At 55.2% G+C, this 23,688-nt stretch overlaps 1 protein-coding gene across 1 annotated transcript in view; it reads right to left on the minus strand.

Annotated features, from left to right (window-relative positions):
* Positions 1 to 23,688, minus strand: part of IGSF21 (immunoglobin superfamily member 21) — a 38,657-nt gene that overhangs the window by 6,888 nt on the left and 8,081 nt on the right. The window contains exons 2-3 of the mRNA XM_035344777.1: positions 10,636 to 10,748; positions 31 to 152 (exon numbers count right to left, since the gene is read on the minus strand). Of these exons, the coding sequence (XP_035200668.1) occupies positions 31 to 152; positions 10,636 to 10,748 (235 nt within the window). The remainder of the gene's footprint in view (positions 1 to 30; positions 153 to 10,635; positions 10,749 to 23,688) is intronic.

Genomic DNA, 23,688 nt, shown 5'->3' on the forward strand with positions numbered 1-23,688 from the left:
GAGCAGGGCACCAGCATCGGGACAACTTACCGCACCGTGGACTGGTAGACCAGATCCTCCCTCTTCCTGTAATTCTCCATGTGCGAGAAATTGGTGGAAAACATGGCATCGAAGGTGAAGATCTTCTGCTTGATGGTGCCGCCATCGGTGACCTGCAAATAAAAACCCAGCTGTGAGAGAAAGCAAAATCCTTGCGTTTCTGCCTGGTTATTGCCGCACCAGGGGCAGGTAGAGCATCAGCAACCCCCAGCTCCTGCCACTCAGGGGTTGTGTGGTGGTGGCTTTACTCCGCTGGGCAGCCAAGCTCCACCTCAGTCGCTCCCTCACTCCTCCTCCTCAAAGGGAAGGGGGAGAAAATACGACGGAAAGGGCTCAGGGGTTGAGATAAGGACAGGAATATCGCTCGACAATTATTGTAATGGGCAAAACAGACTCAGTAGGGAGATTAGTAAAGTTTATTGCCTATTACTAGCAAGCTGGAGAAGTGAAAAACAAAGAAAATAAACCAAAAACACCTTCCCCCCATCCACCCTCTTCCACCTCCTCCCCCCGAGAACCATAAGAAATGATTGGGATGGGAAAATGATGAGTAGGACAAGAAATCACTGCTGGGATGGGAAGACTTCCTTGGGGTGGAAAGCCATTGGGATGGGGAATCAAAGAGATGGGAAATCTTCCCTGGGTTTGAAATCATTGGGAAGCAAAAGCATCGGGATGGGAAATCCCTCTTGGGATGGGGAAGTATGGGGATGGGAAGTCTTTCATGGGGTGGGTAACATTCACTGGGGAAGGAAGTCCTTGGAAAAACAATCAAAGAGATGGGAATTCTTTGGGATGAGATCTCTTTGGATTAAGAAACGCTTCGTGTTGAGGGGAAATATTTCGTATGGGAATCCGTTATCATGTGAAATTGTAAGGATGGGAAATCTCAGGGTGAAAAGCTGGTACTGGGATGGGAAATGCTTGGGACAGGGAAGTGGAGGTGTGAAACCGTCCCGGGCATGGCAAAAGATGCTTGGAGGGAAAGCCTGATGGGGATGGAAACGTCTTGCGATGGGAAGCCTGCGTGGGTCCCGAACCTGCAGCCCTCACCAAGATGGCAGCGAGGGGCTGCTCGGCTGTTGGGATGGAACCCAACGGCTCCCCAGCCAACCGCCCCACTCTCCAGCCACCATGGCAGGTACAGCAGCCGGCTCCTGCTCCTCCCGGGGCTGCGGCCCTCCTGGCGAGCCCAGCGCCCCAGATCTCAGCCCAGCGCCCTTTTTCCCACAGAGGGTTTTTCCAGATGGCTTCTGCGGCTTCCGCAGACGCAAAACTCCTCCTTCGTCGTTCCAGCCGTGCCGCCTGCGGTGGCTGCCTGGCTGCTGCCCTCCCTCCCCGGAGCGATGGCGGTGCCCTCGCAGCCCCCCCAGGTACCCACCCTCCCCTACGCGCTGCCCCAGGCCACCGTCTGGCCCGTGGTGCCGGGGGTCCAGGGGCAGGTGCTGCAGCTCCCCGCCGGGGTGCAGCTGCCACCTGGGGGGCACCTCCCAGCCGGGGGGCACCACCTGCAGCTGGGGCAGCTCCCCGCCGTGGGGCAGCTCCCTGCTGCGGGGCAGCTCCCCCACACCTGGGCCCCCATCTACCAGTGGGGACAGCCCATGGTGACGGGGATGCTGCTGCCCCCGGATCCCCTCGGGCTGGGGCCCGGGGCCGTGCTCCATGGGGAGCTCCTGCACCCCGCAGGCACCTGCCTGCTGCAGGCCCCTGCCCACCCCGGCCCCCCACCACTCCTCGTCCCGGGGCCTCCGCTCCGGGGGCAGGCGCTCCCTGCGCCCCGCGCCCCGACCAGCAGCCGGGGGCAGCTGCCACGGGGTAGTGACCACGCCGTGGGGCTCAGCGAGGACCCCCTGGTCTGCCCGGCGAGGACCTCCTCGCTGCCCGGACCCACTGCCCCCGAGCCTGCCCAGGCTCCAACGACCGCCAGCACCCAGAGGGTGAAGCCCGACGGTGAGTTTGGGGCTGGCACAGCCGGCCACTGGGCGCCCCACACCCAGGAGCCATGGGGAAGCTGCCATCGCCCATCCTGGGGATTTTCTTGCCTTTTCCTCAGCGGCGACAGGTGCAGAGGTGCCTGAGGAGCCCCTGGAGCTGCTTGAGCTGGGCCCCGATGCCTTCGCCGAGGCCTTTCCCCACCTGGCAGGGGACAGCCAGCAGCTGCAGCACCTGCAGGACCAGCTCCCGGCCGACCTGGACATCTCCGGCTTGGAGGAGCTGCTCGGCTGGCTCGAAGCCGTGGAGCCCCAGGATGCCTTCCCCGGTGTCCCCAGCAGTCCCGTCCTCGAGCGCTTCATCTCCGAGCTGCCCGACCTCTCCAAGGACCTCGAGGAGCCGGGCACACAGGGACTGGCAGCCACCAGAACACTGGGTGAGGTCCCCTCAACCCCTGGGGTGCACCCCAAGAAGGTGCAGGCTGGGCGGTCGGTGCAGCTCCCTGCTGGGCCGGCAGCGAGCTCCCCCCTCAACCCTGCAGCCCATCCCAGGCTCAGGGCCCTCAGAGGACCCCTGCCCAACCCTCCCTTGACTCTCCCCCAAAGCCCCCCCCGCCCTGAATTCCATCATTCCCTTAGGAGACCCCTGCCCAACCCTCCCTTGAGCCCCATCCAGAGCCCCCCCAACCCTGAATTCCTGAATTCCCTTAGGAGACCCCTGCCCAACGCTCCCTTGAGCCCCATCCAAAGCCCCCCCCAACCCTGAATTCCTTAATTCCCTTAGGAGACCCCTGCCCAATCCCCCCCTGAGTCCCCTCAGGAGCCCCCCACCTGCCCCTGCGCCCACCGGCGCCAAGTGGGGGGCCAAGTGCCCCGCGCCCTTGAGCATCCACAGGAGACCGACGGTGGAGACAACGCCCGGCCAGGAGAAGATGATGCTGCTGGGCCAGAGCGTCCACGGCCCCAGGCACTCCTCAATGCAGCTGCTGCCAGAGCCCCCCACCACTCAGCCCCGTGCCCGTGCTGTGCGGCCCCAGGACAGGCTCCGTCCCCCGGCCATCGGGGCCAGGCACCCGGGCACAAAGACCCCCAGTGAGACTTTGCAGCCGCTGGGGGCCAGGGCGAAGGCACTGGGGCCAGTGCGCCAGCCGCCCTGTGGGCAGCCGCAGCCCACCTCCAGCGGCCCCAGCAGCGTGCCCAGGGCCCCGCCGACGGTGCCAGGCTCCAGCGCTGTGCCCGCTGCCCCCCGGCCCCCGGCTGGCCACAAGGCCCAGGCGGTGCCGGCACCACCGGGCAGCGCGGCGCGACCGCTGAGGGCTCCCCTAGAGCTGCGCCTGCCAGCCGCGGGGGGGCCACGCGCAGCGTCCAGCGCAGCCCCGCGTGGACGACGTGCCCTGCGTGGGGCCCTGGGTGCGCGGCGACGCGGTGCCCACGCCGCTGGAGGAGCAGCAGTCGGTGCCCATCACGCCGCAGCAGCGTCCTGAGAGGGAGCGCCTGAAGAAGCTGGCCCAGGAGGAGCGGCAGCGGGCGGCCCAGCAGATGAAGATCGGCCCTGTGCAATTCATCGTGCAGCGGCAGAAGGACCTCGCCGTAGCCGAGTATTACGGCTACCCGTGACCCGGCGCTCCTCGGCGGCCTCCGCGGCACCCAGGCCCGCTCAGTGCCTGCATGGATGTGGGCATGGCCAGCACGGACTGGCTGCATGGATGGGTGGGGGGGAGCTGGGAACTGGGCTTGGGGAGCAGAAAGGGGAGGTGGTTGGGGTGGGAAGCCATGATGGGGATAGGAATTCATCTGAATGGGAAATGTTTGTTGTACTTTAGTAAATTTACTTTACTGACTGTTGTACAGTATGGCATTTTTTTACTTTCTCTTCCCCTTCTACCCCATTAAACTCTCTTTGTCATAACGCACTGGTTTGTGCTTTATTTTTCCTTCCGAGTGGTTCTGGATTCACTCAGGCCAGGGGGACACGAGCAAACTCCTGTGTGCTTCAGATCCAAGGCCACCTTTGCCCTCAACTCAAGATACATATTTGTGTCTGTTGTCATGAAACAGAATTAACAACAACAACAAAGGGATTTTACCTGCAGCCCCTGCACCCCCGTGATGTTCCCTGCAGCCCCTCCAGCCCTGTGACAGCCCCTACAGCTGCCTCCGGGGACTGCCCCGGTGCTGTATCAGCCACCAATACACACAAGGTGCAGGAATGATGCAGAAGTCATCTCGTTTAGTAAGGGAAGAAAGTCCTCCTAAGAAGGGGAAGGAGCAACCGGGAGGCGAGGCAGGCTACCCCAATGTAGGGCCATCCCAGGAACAGGAGGCAGTTCTAAAATAGAAAAGATAGAAAAGCAGCAGCAAGCAGGTGATGCCCATCCCTGGGCGAGCTGAGAAACACGGGACAAGATTTCAGCTGTCATCCAGGCGGGCACGTTGTCACCTGGCTGCTGCCATGCTGGGAGAACAGCTCCGGGAGCCTGGAATCGGAGGGCAGGGAAGCCAAGCAGCTGGGATCCTTCTCTGGGGAAGGGGGCACTGAGAAAGCCATTGGAAACGGGGCACAAGCCCTCAGCCTCTGCCGGCGGCGCCTGCCAGGTGTGAAGGAAAGGGATCCCTTCAAGGAAGATGCGGTGGGGTTGCTGAGGCTCGAACAACAGCAGGTGTTGGCTGCCACCACCGTGCTGCAGCTGCGGCAAGAGAGAGACGTGGTGGTGGGAGAAAATAGGCTTTTCTTGGGGACTGAAGAGGATTCACCTCTTCCACAAGCCCTGCAATGCCTTCTGGCTGATTCCTCCCTACCCCCCGCCTCCCCGGGCCATTGTGAGAAAAGAGGAAAAAGAAATGAGAAAAGAAGAAAAAAGCAGGATGAAGCAATGCAGATTGGTGATGGTGATTTTGGGAGCTGAAACAGCTCAGATCAGTACTTTGGAGGGTGATAAAAATTGTCCTTTTTGAAACAGAACTGGTGCTGGGCCCAGAAGAAGGGAAGTGAGTGACAGAGCAGCCAAGGAGCATTTTTCATCCCTTCTGCCCAGCACTTTCCTCCCTGCTCAGAGAAACTCAACTTTCACTCCAGATTTTATCTTTTCCCCCTTTTTTATTGCACAGAGGAGGGAAAAAAAGCTGTCAGTAAAACTGTCTCCTTAGATTTATTTGCCGAGACTGAGGCTTTTATTGCAAAGAAAATACACACTCGCACGGACATGGGATAAAGAGCCGCGCGAAGAATTATCAGCGCCGTAAATCTCTGCCTGCTGGGAGATGAGGGGAAGTTTTCAAGGACAGATCCCATTCCCCCTGACTTTTATATACGCCCTGGGCTGGGTTTGGGGAGGCTCAGACAAAGGAGGAGAAAACGTGTTGTTGCTGCTGCATCCAGAAGTGCCATAGCTCTTGGTGTAAGACCTGGGAGGGTTTTCTGGGGTTATTTTCTGTAAGACGCAATAGTGGCACGGCGCAGGACCAGCCGGGATGCCACACTCCGTGAGTTTAAATTGCATTTTTCTCCCCTTGTGCTGCTTTCGAGTGCAGTCGCTGCCCTAGGAAGGGGCGCTGAGTGCCAGGGTTTGCTTTCAGCTCCTGGTTTTGCAAAAAAAACCTCTTTGCAAACCCCGCTGTGGCAGCGGCGGTACCTCTGTGCTGCGGAGAAGTTTGCAATCCCAGGCTTTGCGTGGATTCCTCCTCCCGGCAGAACAGCTGGCCAGATGTGGGCAAAGGCAGAGGAGCCAAAGAGCTGCACGAAAGCACCCAGAGACACCCAAGGAGGGGGGCAGAGGAGCGTGGCTGGAGGCACTCCCCCCACCCAGCCCCTTGAGGCTGCCCGGTGAGGGAAGGCATCGCAGCCCGGCAGGTCCCAGGGGATTACAGGCAGCTAACAGGCTCCTCTGAAAAGGCGCACACAAAACAGTCTCTCTCCAGGGATTAGACCTACTTACAGCCTTTTATCTGCGCCCCAGGGTCAGGGTATTTTATTTTTTTTTTTGAGAGAGAGGAGCTACACGGAAAGTTGCTGGTGAATCTACCGGGGGGTTCGGCAGCAACCCGGCTTCTCGCTGGGGAGGGAAAGGACGGTAACTTGGCAGCTTTGGGTGGCGATTGCCCCAGATTGCATGCCCCAACACCAAATGGCCCCCGCAAGCATCGCTGCAGAAGGAAAAGGGGTGAAGGGAGAGGAAAAGGTGCATTTATGGCACCGGAGCCGAGCTCAGCCTGATGCTGCAGGCTGCCTGCTGCATTATTTATAAACCCCAGCAAAAATCTTATTCCTGACAAAAACCCAGCGATTGCCACTGTGCAGGGAGACATTAACCTCCTGCTCCTTCCCGCTGGTGCGGATGCAGCCCCTCCTGCTTCTCCCCCTTTTGCTCTCACCTCTCCGGCGACCCAGCTGTTTGCTGCCCCCAAAACGCGCTTGCACCATTAATATTGCTGGAGCCGCTCGTCGGGGTGCTAGATAAGCATCAGGGAGTGATGGATGGGGGACCAAGGGGACGGAGGCAGCTCTTCTGGAGGACAAGGGGGGTTGCAAAAGGATAGGAGGTGCTGCTTGCACCCAGGGCACCACTCCAGCATGGCAAGCCCTCACCCCACAGTTCCACCTTGCTTTTTACTCAAAGAAACCAAGTGGCTGAGGATTTTTTTGGCCCAACCTGGACAGTCTGATCCCACAATGAGCACCGCGACTCATCTCCACTGCCCCCTCCCCCCGCCATGCACCCAAAAGGGAGCATAGATGCTGGCAGCCTCTCCTGCATCGTTCAACCACGCGTGCACTTGGATGGGCATGGCCCCTGCCAAGGAAGGAGTGCATGCAATTCTGGGGGGGCATGGGGGTGCTCCCCAAAGCCAGAGTGATAACAGAGAGCTCAGACGTGGCTCTCAATACACCGTGCTGCTGCGTGCGACCTTCTCTCTCTGCCTGAGCTTGAGGAATTAAAATAGTTTCCCATGCTGACATTTAAATTATCATCTCCGGGCAGCGGAGACGACCCAGCCGGTGTGGAGATGAATGGCACGAGTCAGCCCGCTCTCAGTTACTGCCCCAAGATCTCTACATCAGTGCCGTGCTTGTATTTCAGAGCATTTCTCTGCAGCTGTAAAACCAGCAGCTCGTCCTGAAATGGGAGCGGGTTTATAAATCGGAGACGCGACCTGCCAGAAATTCAGTTCGCCTGGAAGATTTGGAGACGGTGCTTCATTTCGGCCAGCGAGAGGTTGGAGATGCTTTGCAGGAACAAGAGGTGCTGGCGGATGGTTTGTGCCTCCAGCCCGGCTCCCTCGGGCACAGCACCCCCGGATTTGCAGTCTTTTAGCCGCAGGCTTTCCCCGCCGCACCCCTCGCCCCCGCCGTCACCCTCCCCTGGAGCCTTTTGTGACTTGAACGCTGCCGCTGGGAGACGCCGGCGCAGGGCTGCAACATGTCATTGCTCCTAACGGGCGGTGGCAGTGGGAGCCCCCGCGGGGACCACGTGTTGTCACCATCGATCCGGCGGCACCGCCAACATCTGGAAGGCATCGGCCACCACCTGCCTCGCACCTGGGGTTTGCCAGTTGCAGCTGCACAGCGTTTGCGGTGCAGGGTCTGGCCCAACGAGCCCCTTAGTGGAGGAAAATGTTTTGCAACCCCTGCGCTCCCATGCAGGGAGCGTACAAGCCAGTCCCTGGCTCTCTGATATTCTCCTTCTTGCTAATTAGCCTGAGCACCAAACTAATGACGTGAGGGAGAGCCACTGGCACTGGACCTGAGGGCTCCCCGCTACCCCTGGCGCTGGATGCTGCACGTCCCCAGGAAAAACACCGGGTCCCCAGCCAGGACCACCAAAAACATACCCAACCCCTTTCTGCAATTGCCACCTCCACCTCCGAGCCCCCAGCTGTGTGCACAGGCTCACCAGCTTCCCAGCGCCGACAGCTGCCCGTGCAGAGCCAGCACAGACCCGGAGGACTTCCCTCCCTCTCCTTTTTGTGTGTATTTTTTTTTTAGGAGCTCTGCACTGCTGCAAAAAGTAATTTTCTCCCTCCCCATCACTTGCTGCAGCGTGGCAGTGACCATACTAATCAGGTCTCAAGAGCGACCCCCGAGACAGCTGCGATTGGAGCCAGCTAACAGCTTGACAGCTCTGTGTCTTCCCGCACTCATTACAAGCTCGTTTGCAAGGATGCCACCACCCTCGTCTCCTGCGAAGGTTTTGGGCACCCGCCTAACGTGCAAGACCGCAGCCAGGAGTTCAAACCCATGTTTGCACATGTCCTCAGGCAAATCACATCCTCTGGAGATAAATTTGCCGTGGAGGACGAGGGGGGGGGAGTTTGGATATTAATTAACACCTCTGCAGACAGCACATGTTCCTGTTTTTCCATGGAGAAGCTGCCTGGGTCCGTGCTCCTTCCCCTGCACGCTGTGTCCTTTGCTCGTCCCAGGTGCCACAATCCATATGGTCCCCTCCAGCCTTCTGCATTTCAATCAACCCACAGTAGCAGCTTGTGGTGAGGGACAAAACCCCTTATGCATGCCCCCCCCCCCCCGAGGGGTGTGCACACACCCCAGCGCTCTACACCAAAGCGCTGCCATTGCGTTTGCCACTGCACTCCCCCCGCTTGCCTCACCCCCCCACGCATGCCACCTCCACCTCCGGAGCAGCTTTACATCTTCAAGTCAACGAGCTCTCCCTGCTTCCTATAAAATAAAACGAGGCAAAGCAGAGCCCCCACCAGCCTCGGCACTGCCCTGCACGACTGCTTCGGTGCCACGCACAAAAGTGCCGTCAGGATGATTTACAAAGGGTGTAAATATAACTGCAGCCCCAGCACCTCCACCCCAGCTTGCCCAGGACCATCCGTCACCTTCCTGCACAGGGAGGCGGCGATGGGGATTAGGGCACCTGTGAGACAAAACAGGGGAGGAAGGGGAAAAAGCATCAAAATCAGGAGGGGGGTGAGCGGCTGCTGCAAAGCAGTGGTGGTGCAGCAGGCAGCCGCGATGCCCGGAGTGTCCCCAAAGCAGCCGGGGGGTCCAGGGCTGTCACCCCAATATTGTGATGCCCATTGAGGCTCTGGCTACAGGACAGGGAGAAGTGATGTGCCCTGGTGTCATGCCCTTTAGTACAAGAAACAGAAATTTGGTAAATTCAAAGATGTTCCTGAAAACAAAACAAAACAAAACACAACTTTCTGACTGCAGCAAGAACCCTGGGAAATGAGGGAAAGTAGGCAAGGAAGGCAAAAAACCTGGAAGAAAGGCGGATTTGCAGAGATAAAAATAAAAGCTGGGTTATTTTTTTCCCCTCCCACTCTCTCCGTGGCTTCCCCAAGCACAGTTTGCTCGGCTGCTCCGGCACGTTATCCCCTCGCTGAGGGCTCGAGCGTGCCTCCGCGCAGGGGGATTAGGCAAATCCAGCCCCAGCTCGCGAGAAAGTGGGTTAATCCAATATTACCGAGTGGAAAAGGGAAGCAAAAACCTGGTGGAGATGGCACTGTGCAAAAAAAAAGCCTCTTCCTCCCCAAAATGAGGGCGAGGTGAAAGTTGCATTTTGGGGGATGGGACAGTTTTTGCTTTGTAATTCAATATTTTTCCAATTATGCTACCTACGCACTTAAACACACGTATTTATAGCAAACAGCAGCCAGGACTCAACAGAAACCCACGCACCGGTGACTGAATATACATCCGTACAGAGAGCAACGTTCCCTGTTTATAAACCTCGCTGGCTGTGAAGAAGAGCTTTAAGGCACAGAAACTCATCATTCGGGGAGCAGAAACAACACGGTAGGAACAAGAAAAAACATCCTGCAGTGAAGGATGGCCCTTTCATCCGACACCACCAGCCCCATTAGCTGCTTCTTTGCCTCCTCTGTGAGCAAACCAAAGAGCTGAGTCTTCATCTCCTGCAGAACTTCTAGCTTTTCTCTGCTCAACCCACTTTATTATTATTATTTTTCCTTGCTGTTGGTTGGTATGCTGAAATTCCCTTGGAGGAAGCCAAAAATATTGCCCTGGAGCCTTGCATCGGAGGCTTCTGCAGGCTTGGTGCAGATGGGGCAATGCTGATGCAGGGGGAAGCTGCAGCCTCCAAATTCCCCCTCCCCAGATAAAAGCTGATGCTACAGACCCACAGACCAGCAGGTGTTTTAGGGTCAGCAGGCAGAGATAGGAAAGGGAAGAGCTTTATGGGGAGGCTCAGCATGGAAAAAGCCCAGTACTATTCCCTGAGCACCAACCGCCCTCGATTTTTGCACCATTTCCCACCCAGTGTGAAAACCACCCCCGACTGTGCAGAATTTCCCCCTCAGCATGAAAATCCTCTTTGCTCAGTGGGGCTGATCCGAGCCCCAGCTCCGAAACCCAGCCACGGCCCCTCTGCAGCAACCCCACGCACCGAACCGAGCCGGCAAGCACCGAGCCCACCCAGGAAACACACCAAAAAGCCTCGGGATGATTGCAAAGCCGTTTTCCACCTCCCCTCCTGGCTTTTCAGAGCCCAGCCGCCCGCCTCGTTGGCTTTTGTGCAAGGACAGCGGGGCGGCAGCAGAATCGATATTCCCATCATTGAGAGAGACGGCTGGGTTGCTCTCCGTCATCCAGCCTTGACCTTATGTCACGCAGGAGGGAAGCAGCCGGCTGGCTTCATGTCCCTGTCCCCAAGGGCAGGGGACAGGCGCCGCTTACCCGGTACCAGACGATCTCCCGCATCTTCCCGTCCGTCTTGAAGTTGCATTTCAGCGTCACGGCGTCTCCCACCACCACGGGCGGCAGCGGCTCAATGCTGACCGTCAGGTAGGCTGGAAGAGAGAAAAAAGGGAGGAAAAAAAAAAAAAAGGGACGTGAGCTGCTGGGGAAGGATGCAGCGAAGGGTTGAAATGCTTGGCTCAAGTGGTATTGGGGCAGGAACAGCTCTGCTCCGGGGAGCAGACGTTGCTCCCATCCTCGTGTGTGAGCCTGCCTGCGTGGCGTCCTGCCCCGTGCAGCGAGGCATTTTGGCTGCTCCCAGTGCACCAGAACAGGTACCGGTGGGGAAAACCCTTCCTGACCTTATTTACCAGCTTATTGCACCAAAACGCAAGGGACAACCCTTTTGCCACTTTCCTCCCCAGCTCTGCACGTCTGCCCAACCTGCCCACACCTGGAGGCTGGCACTGACCCGTGCACAAAGCTCTGACCCCGTGCAAGCCCTGAGAATGGCTCCGTCTGCTGGGTTTCTCCCCACTCCCTTTCCCCATCTTGCTTCTTCCCCTCCCTTTGCTGCCAACCTATTCCGGGAGCGTGGAGCAGCCGGGGTCAGGAGGGCAGGCGACTAACATTTAATTTTTATTTTCCTGTACTTCCTCCAGCCGCTGGAAACCGCCAGATTGACAGCCCCGTGGATCCGAGCCTTTATTTAGCATCGTTTGACATCGTCTCCAACCAGGGCATCCCAAAACTGCCTCTAATCCACTGCAAAAATCCTTTTATTTAATTTTATTTTTTCCGAACAGCTGCTCGTATCAGGTGGGAAAACAAGGAGTGGGATTGGAAATCACTGTGGGTGGTGCAGGAACCGGAACTCCTTGGCAGAGAATGCCTGAAACAGGCGATTTTATCACCTCCCTGCACCGGCCAGCACCTGTGGCCCAGCAAAAACAACAAAAAAAAAACAAACCCCAAAACCAACCCCCAAGCCCTCTCTGCATTGCTTTTCCAACCCCCTGATGTGCCAAAGCAGTGCTGGAGCCTGGCTTGCTGCTGCAACCAGCTGGTGGCACGGAATTTGGGAGAAAGGGGGGCTTTCTGCTGGTGGTGGGGATTGCTCTGAGCACGCGCTCTTGGCCACCTATGGATGATCTGGGCTCTGCGGGTGGCGAGCTGCCTCCCACCATCAAAAGCCCTTGCTGGCCACGACCCAACGCACCGCAGAAAGCCGCAGTCCTTCAGAATCAGCTCTCCCGATGATCCAGACCGGCTCTTCGCCCGGCCGGGGTTTATTTTAGCAGGCAAAAGCAGGGATTAATTCCTTTCTGCTGCCGTGGCTGCCAGCACAGCACACACTCCTGCCGAATTACATGCAGCGCATCCATTGCAGAGAGACAGCCGTGGATGGCAGAGGCGGGAGGGGAGGAGGAGGAGGAGGAAGAGGAGGAGGGATGTGGAAGGGTCACGCAAGGTCTCTGCAGGCTCATCCCTGCCTTCCACGCTTCACTTTTGATATTTGCAAAAAGAGCAACAGGCACGAAAGCAGCGGGGGGATCGGGGCAAAGCAGGGCGCATCCCCCCCATGCAGCTCCAAAATGAAATCAGGGACGGATCCACGCCTCGGCTACGCTCCATGCCTGGAAAAGCTCTGCCTGTGTGTCAACAACCCTGGGGGAGCCTCCGGGCTGGGTTGTGGCTCCCTCCTGCCCCCCGTGTGGATCAACTGGGCGATCACATCAAGCTGGCAGTGGCGTAAGTGACAGGTGACAAAGACAGAGTCAAGGCTGCATTTTGCCCAGTGCCTGCGTGTCATAAAAATGCAGGAGTCCCGGCTTGGCTCTGGTGCTTGAAGGCGATCCCTGTGGCCTCACTCTGCCTGTTTTTTCAGGGGGTAAACTGAGGCACAGGGGAGAAAATGCATTGCAGAGCTGCTTTGCATCGCCTGCAGCCCTGCTCCTGTGCATGGTGCTGCAAAGCCAGGGCATCCCCACCCAAATCCCCGCACCGGGGTCCGCTCCCCCTGCAACACCCCCCCCAGCCTGCACCTCCCAAACGGCTCCAAAAGCCTGAATTGGATTCTGTTTCTTTTTGTTGTCACCCTCCACGTGCCGCAGAAGCCCTGCTTCGAGACGTCAGCCAGGCTACAGCCACCCAGCTCCCACCTCTGCCCTTGCTCAAAACCTATTTCCAAAGCCCAAATCCAAACGCAGCCATCACAGGGGTTGCTCCTTCAGGGCTGGACCAACAGCATCCAAAAAAGCGCCCAAGGTGCAAGCATCGGAACGGGTAATTGAGGCTTGGCACTGCTGGGAGGATGTCTATCTGCACCTCAAGAATAACTGAGCGTCGCTGCGGGATCCTTTAGCGCTTTGCAACGCCAAAGCTCTGGTTTCTTTGCAGCCTCCTGATTTCTTGCCCTGGCGTTGTGGGGGCCGGGACCCCGCACGCTTAAAAAGCAGCAGATGCCCAATTGAGAGTGCAAGCCCACCAGAAGGAAGACGGTGAAAAGAAGGAAGGGAAGAGCGCAAGTGTGAGGGAGGCGAGCAAGGAGAAGCAGATGCTCAGCCCCTAGAGGAGTCAGACCCCCAGATGCTAAGTACATGTGTAGAGGGAAAGAAGAGCAGGGAAAATAAAGCCAGGCACTGGAAAAAAAAAAAAAAAAAAAAAAAAAAAAAAGGTGAAATACAGACGGACCCATCCAAAACCTGCTGGTTTGATGCATTTCATGCGTGTCCCCACAGAAATCTCCTATGTAATGTCCCGGCCCCTTCCTGGCAAGACACCGGAGCTGTGAGGCTGATGCCAGCTCTGATTTCGGCTTGCTCACCACCCCTCTCCCCGCACCTTTTGCTGGCAGGAAAAAAAAAAAAAAAAAGGCACTGAGATGGGTTTTTGCCATCCTGGCATATCGCAGTTTGCTGCTGATTGGGTTTCTCCCTTCCCTCCCCAGCACTGGGGGCTGAACCCACCCCATGTGGAAACAGTGCAGGAGGCCCCGCATCGGTCCCCATGTGGGATTTTTTTTTTTAATTGGAATGGGAGAAGAATGAATGTGAACCCGTTGTCAGCAGGGCTGAGCACCCCGTTTGTGCGTGGACAGGAGCCCGGCCCTACCCCTCCTGCAGCCGCCGCGCTGCCACCACCCGCGAGCAGCTCCTGATGCCCAAGCTCCTCTCCTTCCCCTTTGCTCTTTTAAAATAATACATATTTCAGAGCCAAAGATGTGCCACGCCACCCTCTGATTAGATTCTGACCTATGGAAATGCAGCCCTCTGATTAGATCGCATCCCTGGGGAAAAAAAAAAAAAGGAAAAAAAAAGAGTATTTTTAGTAGTTTTGATAGCGAGCAGTGGGAATTCTAGCGACATCCAGTTAAAAAAAAAAGGGGGGGGGGGAGGGGGAAGGGAGAGATACGTGAAATGTCCTTTTAAATCGGGAGTGACACATTAATAAAAGCAGCACATGGTAACATGCTCAGCGCTTTCAATTACAGAATGGCTGCAAGGGAGGAGGCAGGTTTCACCCCAGCCGTGCGGACGCGGGGAGTGGGCGGCCGCCAACGCCGGTGTGCTCCGGAGTCTTGGGGTGGTGGAGATGGCAGCAGGTCCCGCAGCGCTCCCAGCCCTCCGTGTCCCCACCGGTGGGTTTTAGGCTTCACCTCAAGCAATCGTGAATGTATGACCACCCCCCGGTGCTCCCGTGCCCGTTTGCCCGTTCCTCACCTGGTGGCATCCCCCAAAAAGCGGACGCCAAACCAGCAGCGGGTTTTGTCCCTTCGTCTGTCCCCGCCGCGTCCCCCTCGGGTGCCAACACGTCCCCCTGCGTGGACCAGGTATTATTAACACATCCCCGCTTTAATCAGCGCGTGATTAGCGGGGCTCATGCATAATTCACACCGAGCCCTCTGCCAGCTTCTGCCTCTCGCACCTCCAAACCGGGGCTGGGAGGATATTTTGGGGGTGCAAATGCAGGGAGGAAGGGGAAAAAAGCTCCCCCCCCCGCCCCCCCCCCCAGCCCATGCAGGGCTGCTTTGCATCATTTTTCCTCCTTTTGCTCCCTCTGCTTCCTGCTGTTCCTTTCTTTTCCTTTGCCTCTGGCATCTCCCTGCTTTGATTTGAGGTTTGGCCTTTCTCGCTTCCTCCAGCCTTTTGTCTCTGGTCCTCACCTTTCCTCTCGCTGGCTTTTAAAGCGATGCCAGCCCGGCCCCTGCTCTTTCTCTCCCTGGCCTTTTTGTTATTCTCTGCAATTTTGCCCTCCTGGGTTTCTTCAGCAGCACGCTGGCACCCAGCAGCGAGCGCAAGGAAATCCGCCAGGTGCACAGCCCCGGCTTGCAGAGGGTTTTATAGGTTTGCAGAGGGTTTTATAGGATTTAAGGCAGTGGCAGCCGGAGGAGACGCCTTGCCCCTTGCAAAAGAACCACCTAGGATGCTAAAAGCTCGCAATCCCCCCAGACAAGCCGGGGGCAATCCTGCTCCCCGTTCCCGAGCAGAGGAAGGTGACGGCCAGCACAAGGGGAGGATGCTGGTGCACGAGGTGAGGCCGAAGGCTCCATGGCCACGCACAAAGCCCCGGGACGTGGATGTCACACGGCGCCGGGGCCAGGGCCGAGGAGCATTAAGCAAACATGCTTCTACTTGCAGCACTTCGCAACATCTCGTTCATTAAAGATTAAACGCCAGCAGTTGCTCCCGTTCCTGTGAGCACAGCAAAATACTTTCTCCCTCTCTCCTCGGCTCCAGCTCCAGTGATGCCTTATTTATGATCTTCCCAGGCAATTTACAATTATAATGTGTTGCTGCCTCTCCCTGCCAACCCAGGAGGGCTGCGAGGGGCAAGAATTGGTGAAGGACCTGCCTCTGTCCCAGTACAGAGTAGCCAAATTTTACTGAATCTTGAGCTTTTCCTCCTGGCAAGCTGCTGCATTGATTTTTTTTTTTTTTTTTTCACTGAAATGGAGGAAAAAGTATTTTAACACAGGTTTAACATCAGCGAGTGAAATTGGATGTGACAGATGGAGGCAGCATCATGCATCCAAAGGAGACGGTCCTTTTGCTAAGGAAAAGGGAGGCTGGGGGGAGCCCGTTCACGTTCCTAAAGAGATGATCTGGCTGCTCTGCACGAGTTCTACTTAAATTCCCACATTTTCCTTACAAAAAAAAAACAACAAAAAAAAAAAACAACAGAAGATGAATTCCAACAGGGCTTAGCATCCCTAAAACCCACCGCTGCCCACCCAAATAATGTGCTGCATTTTGTAAAACCTGTTTTTTCATTATTTGTTCTCTCTATATTTTCTTTACTCATGCAATAAAGCCACGAGACCTGTCGTCACCGGGCCACCCAGAGCAGGAGGAAAAACCTCGCTCCTGCCACAAGGAAGAGCCCTGCTGGCAGAGAGTAAATTGTATTAATGCTGTGTAAATAGGATATTAACAGGCCGACCAAACAATTAAAGAGCCGGTAATTAAAATTCATCTTCCTTCACACCGCAGTGTATTAAAGTACAAACATTTAATTAGATGCCTCTTACCTCACCCATTTGCATAAGCAGGAGGAAGCACCTTGCAGCTGCACCGCTAATTATTCTTTATGGGGGTTGCTGGACCACACCAGCCCCCAGATCCTTACCTCTGGTAGAGCCAGGACAAAGACATACGGGACGCATACAGAGCAAACCCGGAATATTTTTTCTCTTATCACGTGGGATGCAGTAGGCACATCGAACTCTACGCCAAGCTGCCTCCATCCTACGGGTGTATCTGGTTTCTTGTTAGCTCTTTGTAATTTTAATCGATAATTTTAATCAATACATTGATTGAGCGTGGCGGGTTTGGCCTTTCAACCCCTTTTAAATCAAGATTAACTGAGAAAACCACTGAAGGCAGGGCACCGGCGTCATCAGGTATAGAGGGACCCTTCATTAGGGTTGCTGGGGACAGACAGACCCTAAGGGATCTGCTTCAGTTAGGATTTCATGATTAAAATCTTTGCAAACCCTACCAGCCAATGTTTTCTTTTTAAGCTCTGCCAGTCAGATTTTTATCACTGCGTCACACTCCAAATAGTGTATAACGTAAAAAAAAAAACCAAACTTAACAACTATTTCCAACGCTGGTTCCAAAACGCAACTGAGACGGGACTTTTGAATACTGCCCACAGCTTGCCTTCTTTTTTTTTTTATTTTATTTTTTTTCCTTTAAATCTTGCATTTCTTCCAGAAAAAAAGATCGTAGCCAAAAAATAAAACCCACCCAAACCCCCAAACCCTTATGTCGTGCTGTGCCATGGTACCCAAACGTCACCGGAGTGCAGCCAGCCCTAGCACCACAGAGAACATCTCCAACACTGCGCAATCACACCACGGCTTCCTAACGAGTTACACCAACACACCTGAAGGATTTTAGACCAGTTTTGTCCTCACTATGAACACTGCAGCACTTTTTATATTCTTACAGGTACAGGCTGGAAATAGCGTACCGGTGCCCATAGCCAAGCCCTGGGACGGCGCAGCACCAGCACAGGCTGCAGAGAAATGAAAAGCAAGGCTTAAAGCAGGTTGTGATGGGCATTTGTGTCTCAAGGCCTGAATTTCCGATAGACGGCCCTGGACCGAGCAAGAGGTGCTGCTCACGTTGCAGACAGGGAGCAGTCTCTGCAACGCAGCCTTGATGCCCCCAGGCCAGCTCGGCTGAGCCACCAGGCAATGCCAGCCCCCTCCGTCGTGCCCAGAGTGAAGCTACAGATGAGGTTCAAATGAGGACTCGGCATCCTTCCATCTGCTTCAGCAATTTTCCAGCCTTCAGGCTGTGTCTTCTGGCAGTAAATGAGCTTGGGCACACAAAAGGGGGTTTGGGCTGCTTTGGGCATGAAAATGCAATGGATGATTTGGGACTCGGGACACTTGGGAAGCTGCGGGGTCTTCTCCCTCCCCAGTATCCAATTCCTGCCCCTTCTCCACCTCCTTCCAGCATTTCCACCTCTCCTGTTCCCCTGCTATCGACTATTCAAACGCCAGCTCCATCCTTCACCAGGTGCCAGCTAATAAAACGGACGCGGACACCTGCTTTTTACAAGCCTGTTGTCACCTCCGGCGTGCGTCTCCCCACCAACAAATCCACGTCAGATAGAGCCATCCACACAAAACCTGCCTTAACGTCTTCATCGCGCCTCTCCAGCCAAGGCTCATCAGCAAGGCTGTTCCAGCTCACCGGAGCACAGTATGAGAAAGCCCATTTCTCGCTTGGCTCCTTCACTCGCGGCACTCCGTTAGCACTTGTACTACATCTTCGTCAAGCGAGATGTTTGTGGAAAAGCCGCAGGAAATCGGTCATTCCCACGGGTGGGTTACGGGTTTTTGCTCCGGAGACAGCAGGACGCACGGCTGTCCTGTGCAATGCAACCCAGCGTGCGGCAAGCAACAAAACAAAGGGGAAAAAATTGGGGAGTTTTGAGGAGGTTTGGCAAAACAGACAGGTGTGCGGCCAGAGCAAGCCCGTGCGCTGCTACGACACCCAGGGTGACCTTGGATGCTCCATTTGGATGCCCAACAGATCCCTGCACAAAATCAGGCGGTTTGCCAGAAACTCGGAGGTGCAGTGCTGGGGGGGGGGGAAATCCTGCAGTCAGAAAGCCGAGGGCAGCATCCTGCCCACCCCGACCCGCAGCAGCCTTGGGGAGAGCCGAGCCACTGCGAAGGCAAACGCACCCATCACAAAATGAGAGATGCTTCAAATGGTGGAAAAGTGCCGATTTTGGAAGATAACACAAGAAAAATGAGGCTCAGAGGGGAGCAATAAGCAGGGGACAACCAGGAGCCGCAGGGTTTTGGGGTTATCTTACTGGCATGAATGGGAAATGTCACCCATTTGGGAAATATTTCAACATCCCCAAGGGCTGCACGCTGATATCACTCTTAAATGAGCTTTTTTTTCATGTGCACACCCATAAAGACCAGACACCCAACCAAAACCACTTGTAGACACCTGCTGAGCCCCAAAACCCGTAAATCAAACCCAAAGGAGAGCAACCAACGTGGAGAAGACGAGTCTCATCACCCCACGCGAATTACCAGCAGGGTCGTGTTTGCTGCATTGATAAGTCTTCTTGACATACTGCATTTTATTAGTCGCTACCAGACCCTCCTGCGCAGGCTGAGAAGCCACGTACATAAATTACAGATTGAATATTTATCTCTCGCCACCGCGCAGACGTGAAGTATGTTTAGCAGCGTTTACTCTAGTGCAGTAAAGTTTTATTTATCATTTCTTCCCCCGCCACCAGCGTGCTCAGCACATCGCCCTAAAGCCATCGGCGCACGGTGCACACCTCGTCTCGTGACGATGCTGGGGTAGAAGGGGCGTGCTTTACTGCCGCATCTTCACGCTGCTGGCTTTGCCATTAAAATGCAATGTTTTAGTGCAGTGCTGAAGTGGTTTATTGCTGCTGGCGTGGTGCTGGAATTGGTGGCCGCGACCTGCGATGGGTTGTTAGGTTTGGGATTTTGGAAGGGTTGGACATTGCTCGTTGCTCTTGTTCCTTTAGCCCTGTTTACAGGGGATTTGGCCATCACGGCTGCTTTTGTGTTTTCAGAGTCCTCGGTGACATCTTGGTCCAGGAGGGGAGGGAAACGGAGCCTGGAAGAGCCAAAATTCCCCCAAACCCGTCGGTGCCCCTGATCTGGAGTAACAGCTCTGCCTGCACCTCTCGGCCTCTTGCCAGCAAGCAGCTGCCAGTGCCAAAACCAAAACCCAAAATGTGCCTAGGTCAGCCAGGGCCCCAGGTGCCCCACTTTTAAAATGGAGATGCACACATGCAAATCGGGGCTGACTGCCATTCGTGCTGCTTGACAAACCGCACGCGAGCAATTTAAGGCAGATTCCTCTGAAGCAAAATGAGTTTGCTTGCATGCCAACTTTATTTCCACCCCATGACCTAACGATGCCAGATTTAGGCAAAATCAGGCTAGGGTGAGAGATTCCACTCGTCTTGGCGAGTTCACGCTTTCCAGGCACATTGCACTGGTTGTAAATGCCTGTCCCTCCCCTCCTGCCCCAATTTTCCCCATCCCTAGTCAAGCAAACCCAGCTCCCGCAGGATTTCTCGCTTCCCTGTGGCTTGCCTCCCTGTCAGCTCTCTGTTCCTCAAAGCATCGTGGCCCCAAAGTGCTGCCACCCCGCTGGCCTTGATTGCAGAGGGATAATTCCCTCCTGTGCACCACTTCTGCTAATAACTCCCAGAAGAGATTGGCTTTTTCCTTTTTGTAATAGCACCTCATTGCTGATCCTAATTAACCTCCAGATTTGCTAAAAAAAAAAAAAAAGATTCGTTTTTATTTTACCCCATTAGTACTTCCCCAGCTCTCCCACATGCTGCAGCATGCAGGAAGGACATTTCCTCCCTTGCAATGCACTACTTTGCATTTATTTCCATGGCATTTTCACGCTGGATTTCCAGTCTAGCCTTTTGTGAGAGAGCAGGACGGCACCTTGCCCAACCGGTGATGGAGCACCACGGACTGAGAACACCCCAAAACCACCCCAAAACCCTCTGCAATAGCGCATGGTGCCTCCCTGACGCCTGGGCATGATGCAGGCTGATGCTCGGGACCAGGACCCCTGGCTGCCCTGCAACCTTAGCAGCCTCCCCCAGGCTTGTGCATGCTAAAATTTCACAACCCCTTTGCTTTTTAGTTAGTTTTAACCCAGCGGCGCCACGGTGAGGCTGGCAGATCTGCTGATCTCCACCCACTGCGCAGCAAATCTTCCCCTCCCTGACCCCCGGTGCAGATGCAGGGTTTAATCCAGAATTGAATAGTAAGAGGAGAAGGCAGATCATAATCCCAGCCTGCCCTGCAAAGGATTGGAAATGCAGAGGACTGGAAATGCTTTTTCTCCCCCTTTTCCTCTGCTTTTCATCTCACTGGCCGCCCCCTTCTCGCACCTCTGGTCCCTCCCTGGTTTTGCAGCAGGAAGATGCAATTCCTGGGTGCCGTCACTGTCCCTGAGCATCCCCCGGGGCTGGACCAGGCTCAGGGTCTTGCCTCCATCCAGCACCAAAAAACCACTGAGCCAAAACCTCCCGGTAGACTCAACTCATTGGGTAACACCACCAGCACAACAGAAAAAAAAATGCAAATTATTTGTATCCAACCCAGTTTGTCAGAGCTCCAAACAGAGCACGATGCGTTAAAGATGCTGAAACCTTGGAAAAATGTTCCCAGGTCCCCAGCAGGGCCCGGTCCTCTTTTTTTTGTGTGAAGTGGGGAGAGTCCTGCTGGAGCAGCAGGTCACTTCGCTGCTTTGCCCTACATCGGGGTGAGGATTATGACACCAGGAGCTAATTATTTGAAACCATAGCTCACTTCGTTAATCTAGGCTCGAGCATAATCCCGGCCCGAGCTAATTAGCGGAGCTGGAAGCAGCTCAAAGCGTGCCTTTTGAAGCAAGTCCCACCTGTGCCTCAGTTTCCCCATTTGCCAGGGGGGGAGGGCAAGACCCTCTGCTTTACAAAACCATCTGAGATCAAGAAAAGGAAAGAAAAAAAAAAAAAAAGAAAAAAAAAAAAGAAAAAATAGAACAATGTGAGTACCAAAAGGGAATCGCTAGAAACAAGCTCTGTTCCTCAGAAAGGTGCAGTTTTGAAATTTGACATCTGAAACACCAAAATCCTCCCTAAACCTCCTCCTTGTCCAACTTCAGTAGGAAAAATAGGGGTTTGGGATGGGCACAAGGGGGAAAAATTAATTTTCCTGAGGAGCAAGGATGAGGATTCAGGTCTGGGTGCTGCTGTCAGGTTTCCCACCACATTACGAGTCCCAACTCCGGTTTTGCTGCGCCAGCACCAAGCCGGCCGAGGAGAAGGAAATAACTGGGAGCGAGATGATGAATTTGCTTCTTTCTTTCTCTGTTTGCAGGCAATCCAATTATCCCGGACTTGTGATTGGTGACAAACGAGGGAGCTGTGCACTCCCCCCTCCCTGCTGCCTACCCTCGTAAGCTCTGCCCACACCATTGATTCCTGCACGCTCCGGCTGGGAAGGGTTGTTTTTTAGTATTATTGTTGTAAAATAATAAAAAAATATAACTTTATATATATAATATAATCTCCAGCGTCAGTGCCCTCGCGGGTCCTGGCACAGTCCCGGTGCAGGGCCCACCGTCCATCCCCTGCCCGGCCCCACACACACCACCGAGCTCCCCCTGCCCCCTGCCCCCTTCCCACCAAGGGGCTGGCCCTGATTTCCCGGAGGGGGGTGGCAGCCGGACCCCAAACCGGCAGGAAAAGCAGCAACGGTCCCATTCGTCCAACAGCTCTGAATCGAGGCTCCCTCTCCCCCAAGCTGGGCTGCTTCCCTGCAAAAAAAAAACCCACCACAGAACCACCCCAGGGGACAGCCCCAGCATCGCCCTCATCTCTTGCTGGGGGCTTTTTGCCATTTTCCTTGGCATCCTCCCATCCCCTCAGCCCCTACCTGCCGCCTGCTCTTCCCCATCTCCGACACCCCTCTCGGCACTCTCTGCGCAAAGCTGGATTGCTAATTTGAAGCCACCCTCTTCTCCCCGATTTACGCTCCGTGATTAATAATCCCTCTGCTCTCCCAGTAATGCCTCGCCGCTAATAAGATTAAAACATATCTCCCTCTTACAGCACCGATTCATAACGCTGATTTACCGGCACTTCGCCGCCGCTACGGAAAGGATGCACATGGCTGTTACCTTAATCCCTATCCATCTCTGCTCCGTTGAGAAATAACTGCTAATTAATACCTTTCTGTCTACCGACTGCTTCCAGATATGCTTGACTATCGTTATTTGGCCAGCTTTTCACTGCCGATCTACAGGACTGATAGGGCAAACTCCCAGCCCTGCTTGCTTGGGATACTTCAGCTCCACAAGGCAAGCATTTGCATTTTTGGGGTCTTTCCCCCCAAATCTGCAACAGATCATCAGTCCTCCCAGCAGGGGATTGGTTGCCCTGAGATGGAGCAGAGGTGCTGTATGTGGGGAGGCTTTTCCAAGCGCCTTTTCCATGGGGCATCCTGAGGGCTCACAGGGCCGTGCTGGTCCCCGCCTGTATCTCAAACACCTCCACACCTCCCCACAGCCTGCGTTTGTCTCCCCTTCCCCACCTCCATCCCTTAATTCCGCATCACAACTCCACATCCCCTGGGGAATTCGGAAATGGGGCCTCCCCAGACAAACCCAGCCGCCCCATTTCCTCCTGGTTCAGACTTCCCCGCTCCACCACGAGAGCAAAGCGGCTCCTTCGGAAACAGCAGCGAGAGCCTGGGAGGGGAAGAGGAAAGAAAAAAAAAAAAAAACACAACAGAGCCTCTGATCTGATGAATGTGGCAGGGGAGGCCGATGCTCTGCTTTTAATAAAACATAACGAAGCGTAGGATCATAAAATATTTCCTTTAATTCAGTGCTCCCACGAGGCTGGGTAATAGAGGCTCGGTAATGCGGTAGGCTTTCCTCGCAGCTCGCCGGCAGGGAGAGGACAGCAGGATTTGTTAAACAGCCCATTTGCAAGCCTGTAAAATGCTCTGCTTCCCATCCCAGCCCCACCTGGGGGCAGAGCGGCTGGGGCTGTGCATCCTGCTGTCAGCCCCCCGACCAGCCAGAGCATCCCCACCCTGCCGCGCGTTCTGGGGATGGAGACGGAGACGCGCTGCTCTGTCCAGCTGGCTTTTGGGGTGGAAAAAGACAAAAAGACGACCAAGGAAGGATGTTCAAGTCATGCCCAGCCACCGTGCACCCCCGTCTTCTCCCATCCTCATCCTCACGGGTGTGCTGCGTGTATTTATATACCAGTGCCTATACCCGCAGCTCCCAGGCAGTGTGGCAGAAGTGATTAACGTCCCCGTGTTAAGAATCTCTCCGCATCTGCTTTGTCCTACACTAAATATAACCACTCAATATGGTGTCTCCCTTCCAAGAGAGATAACATTGTTTAAATAAGCCCTTTAAATTTTAAAGAGTTGGGTTGTTTTCTCGCAGCAGGAAGCTTTTAGCGGATCAGGGGGTGGGAGGCGGGGGGGGTCTGTGCGAACAA

This window comes from Oxyura jamaicensis, chromosome 21 (genome assembly GCF_011077185.1).
Source record: "Oxyura jamaicensis isolate SHBP4307 breed ruddy duck chromosome 21, BPBGC_Ojam_1.0, whole genome shotgun sequence".
Classification (NCBI taxonomy): domain Eukaryota; kingdom Metazoa; phylum Chordata; class Aves; order Anseriformes; family Anatidae; genus Oxyura; species Oxyura jamaicensis.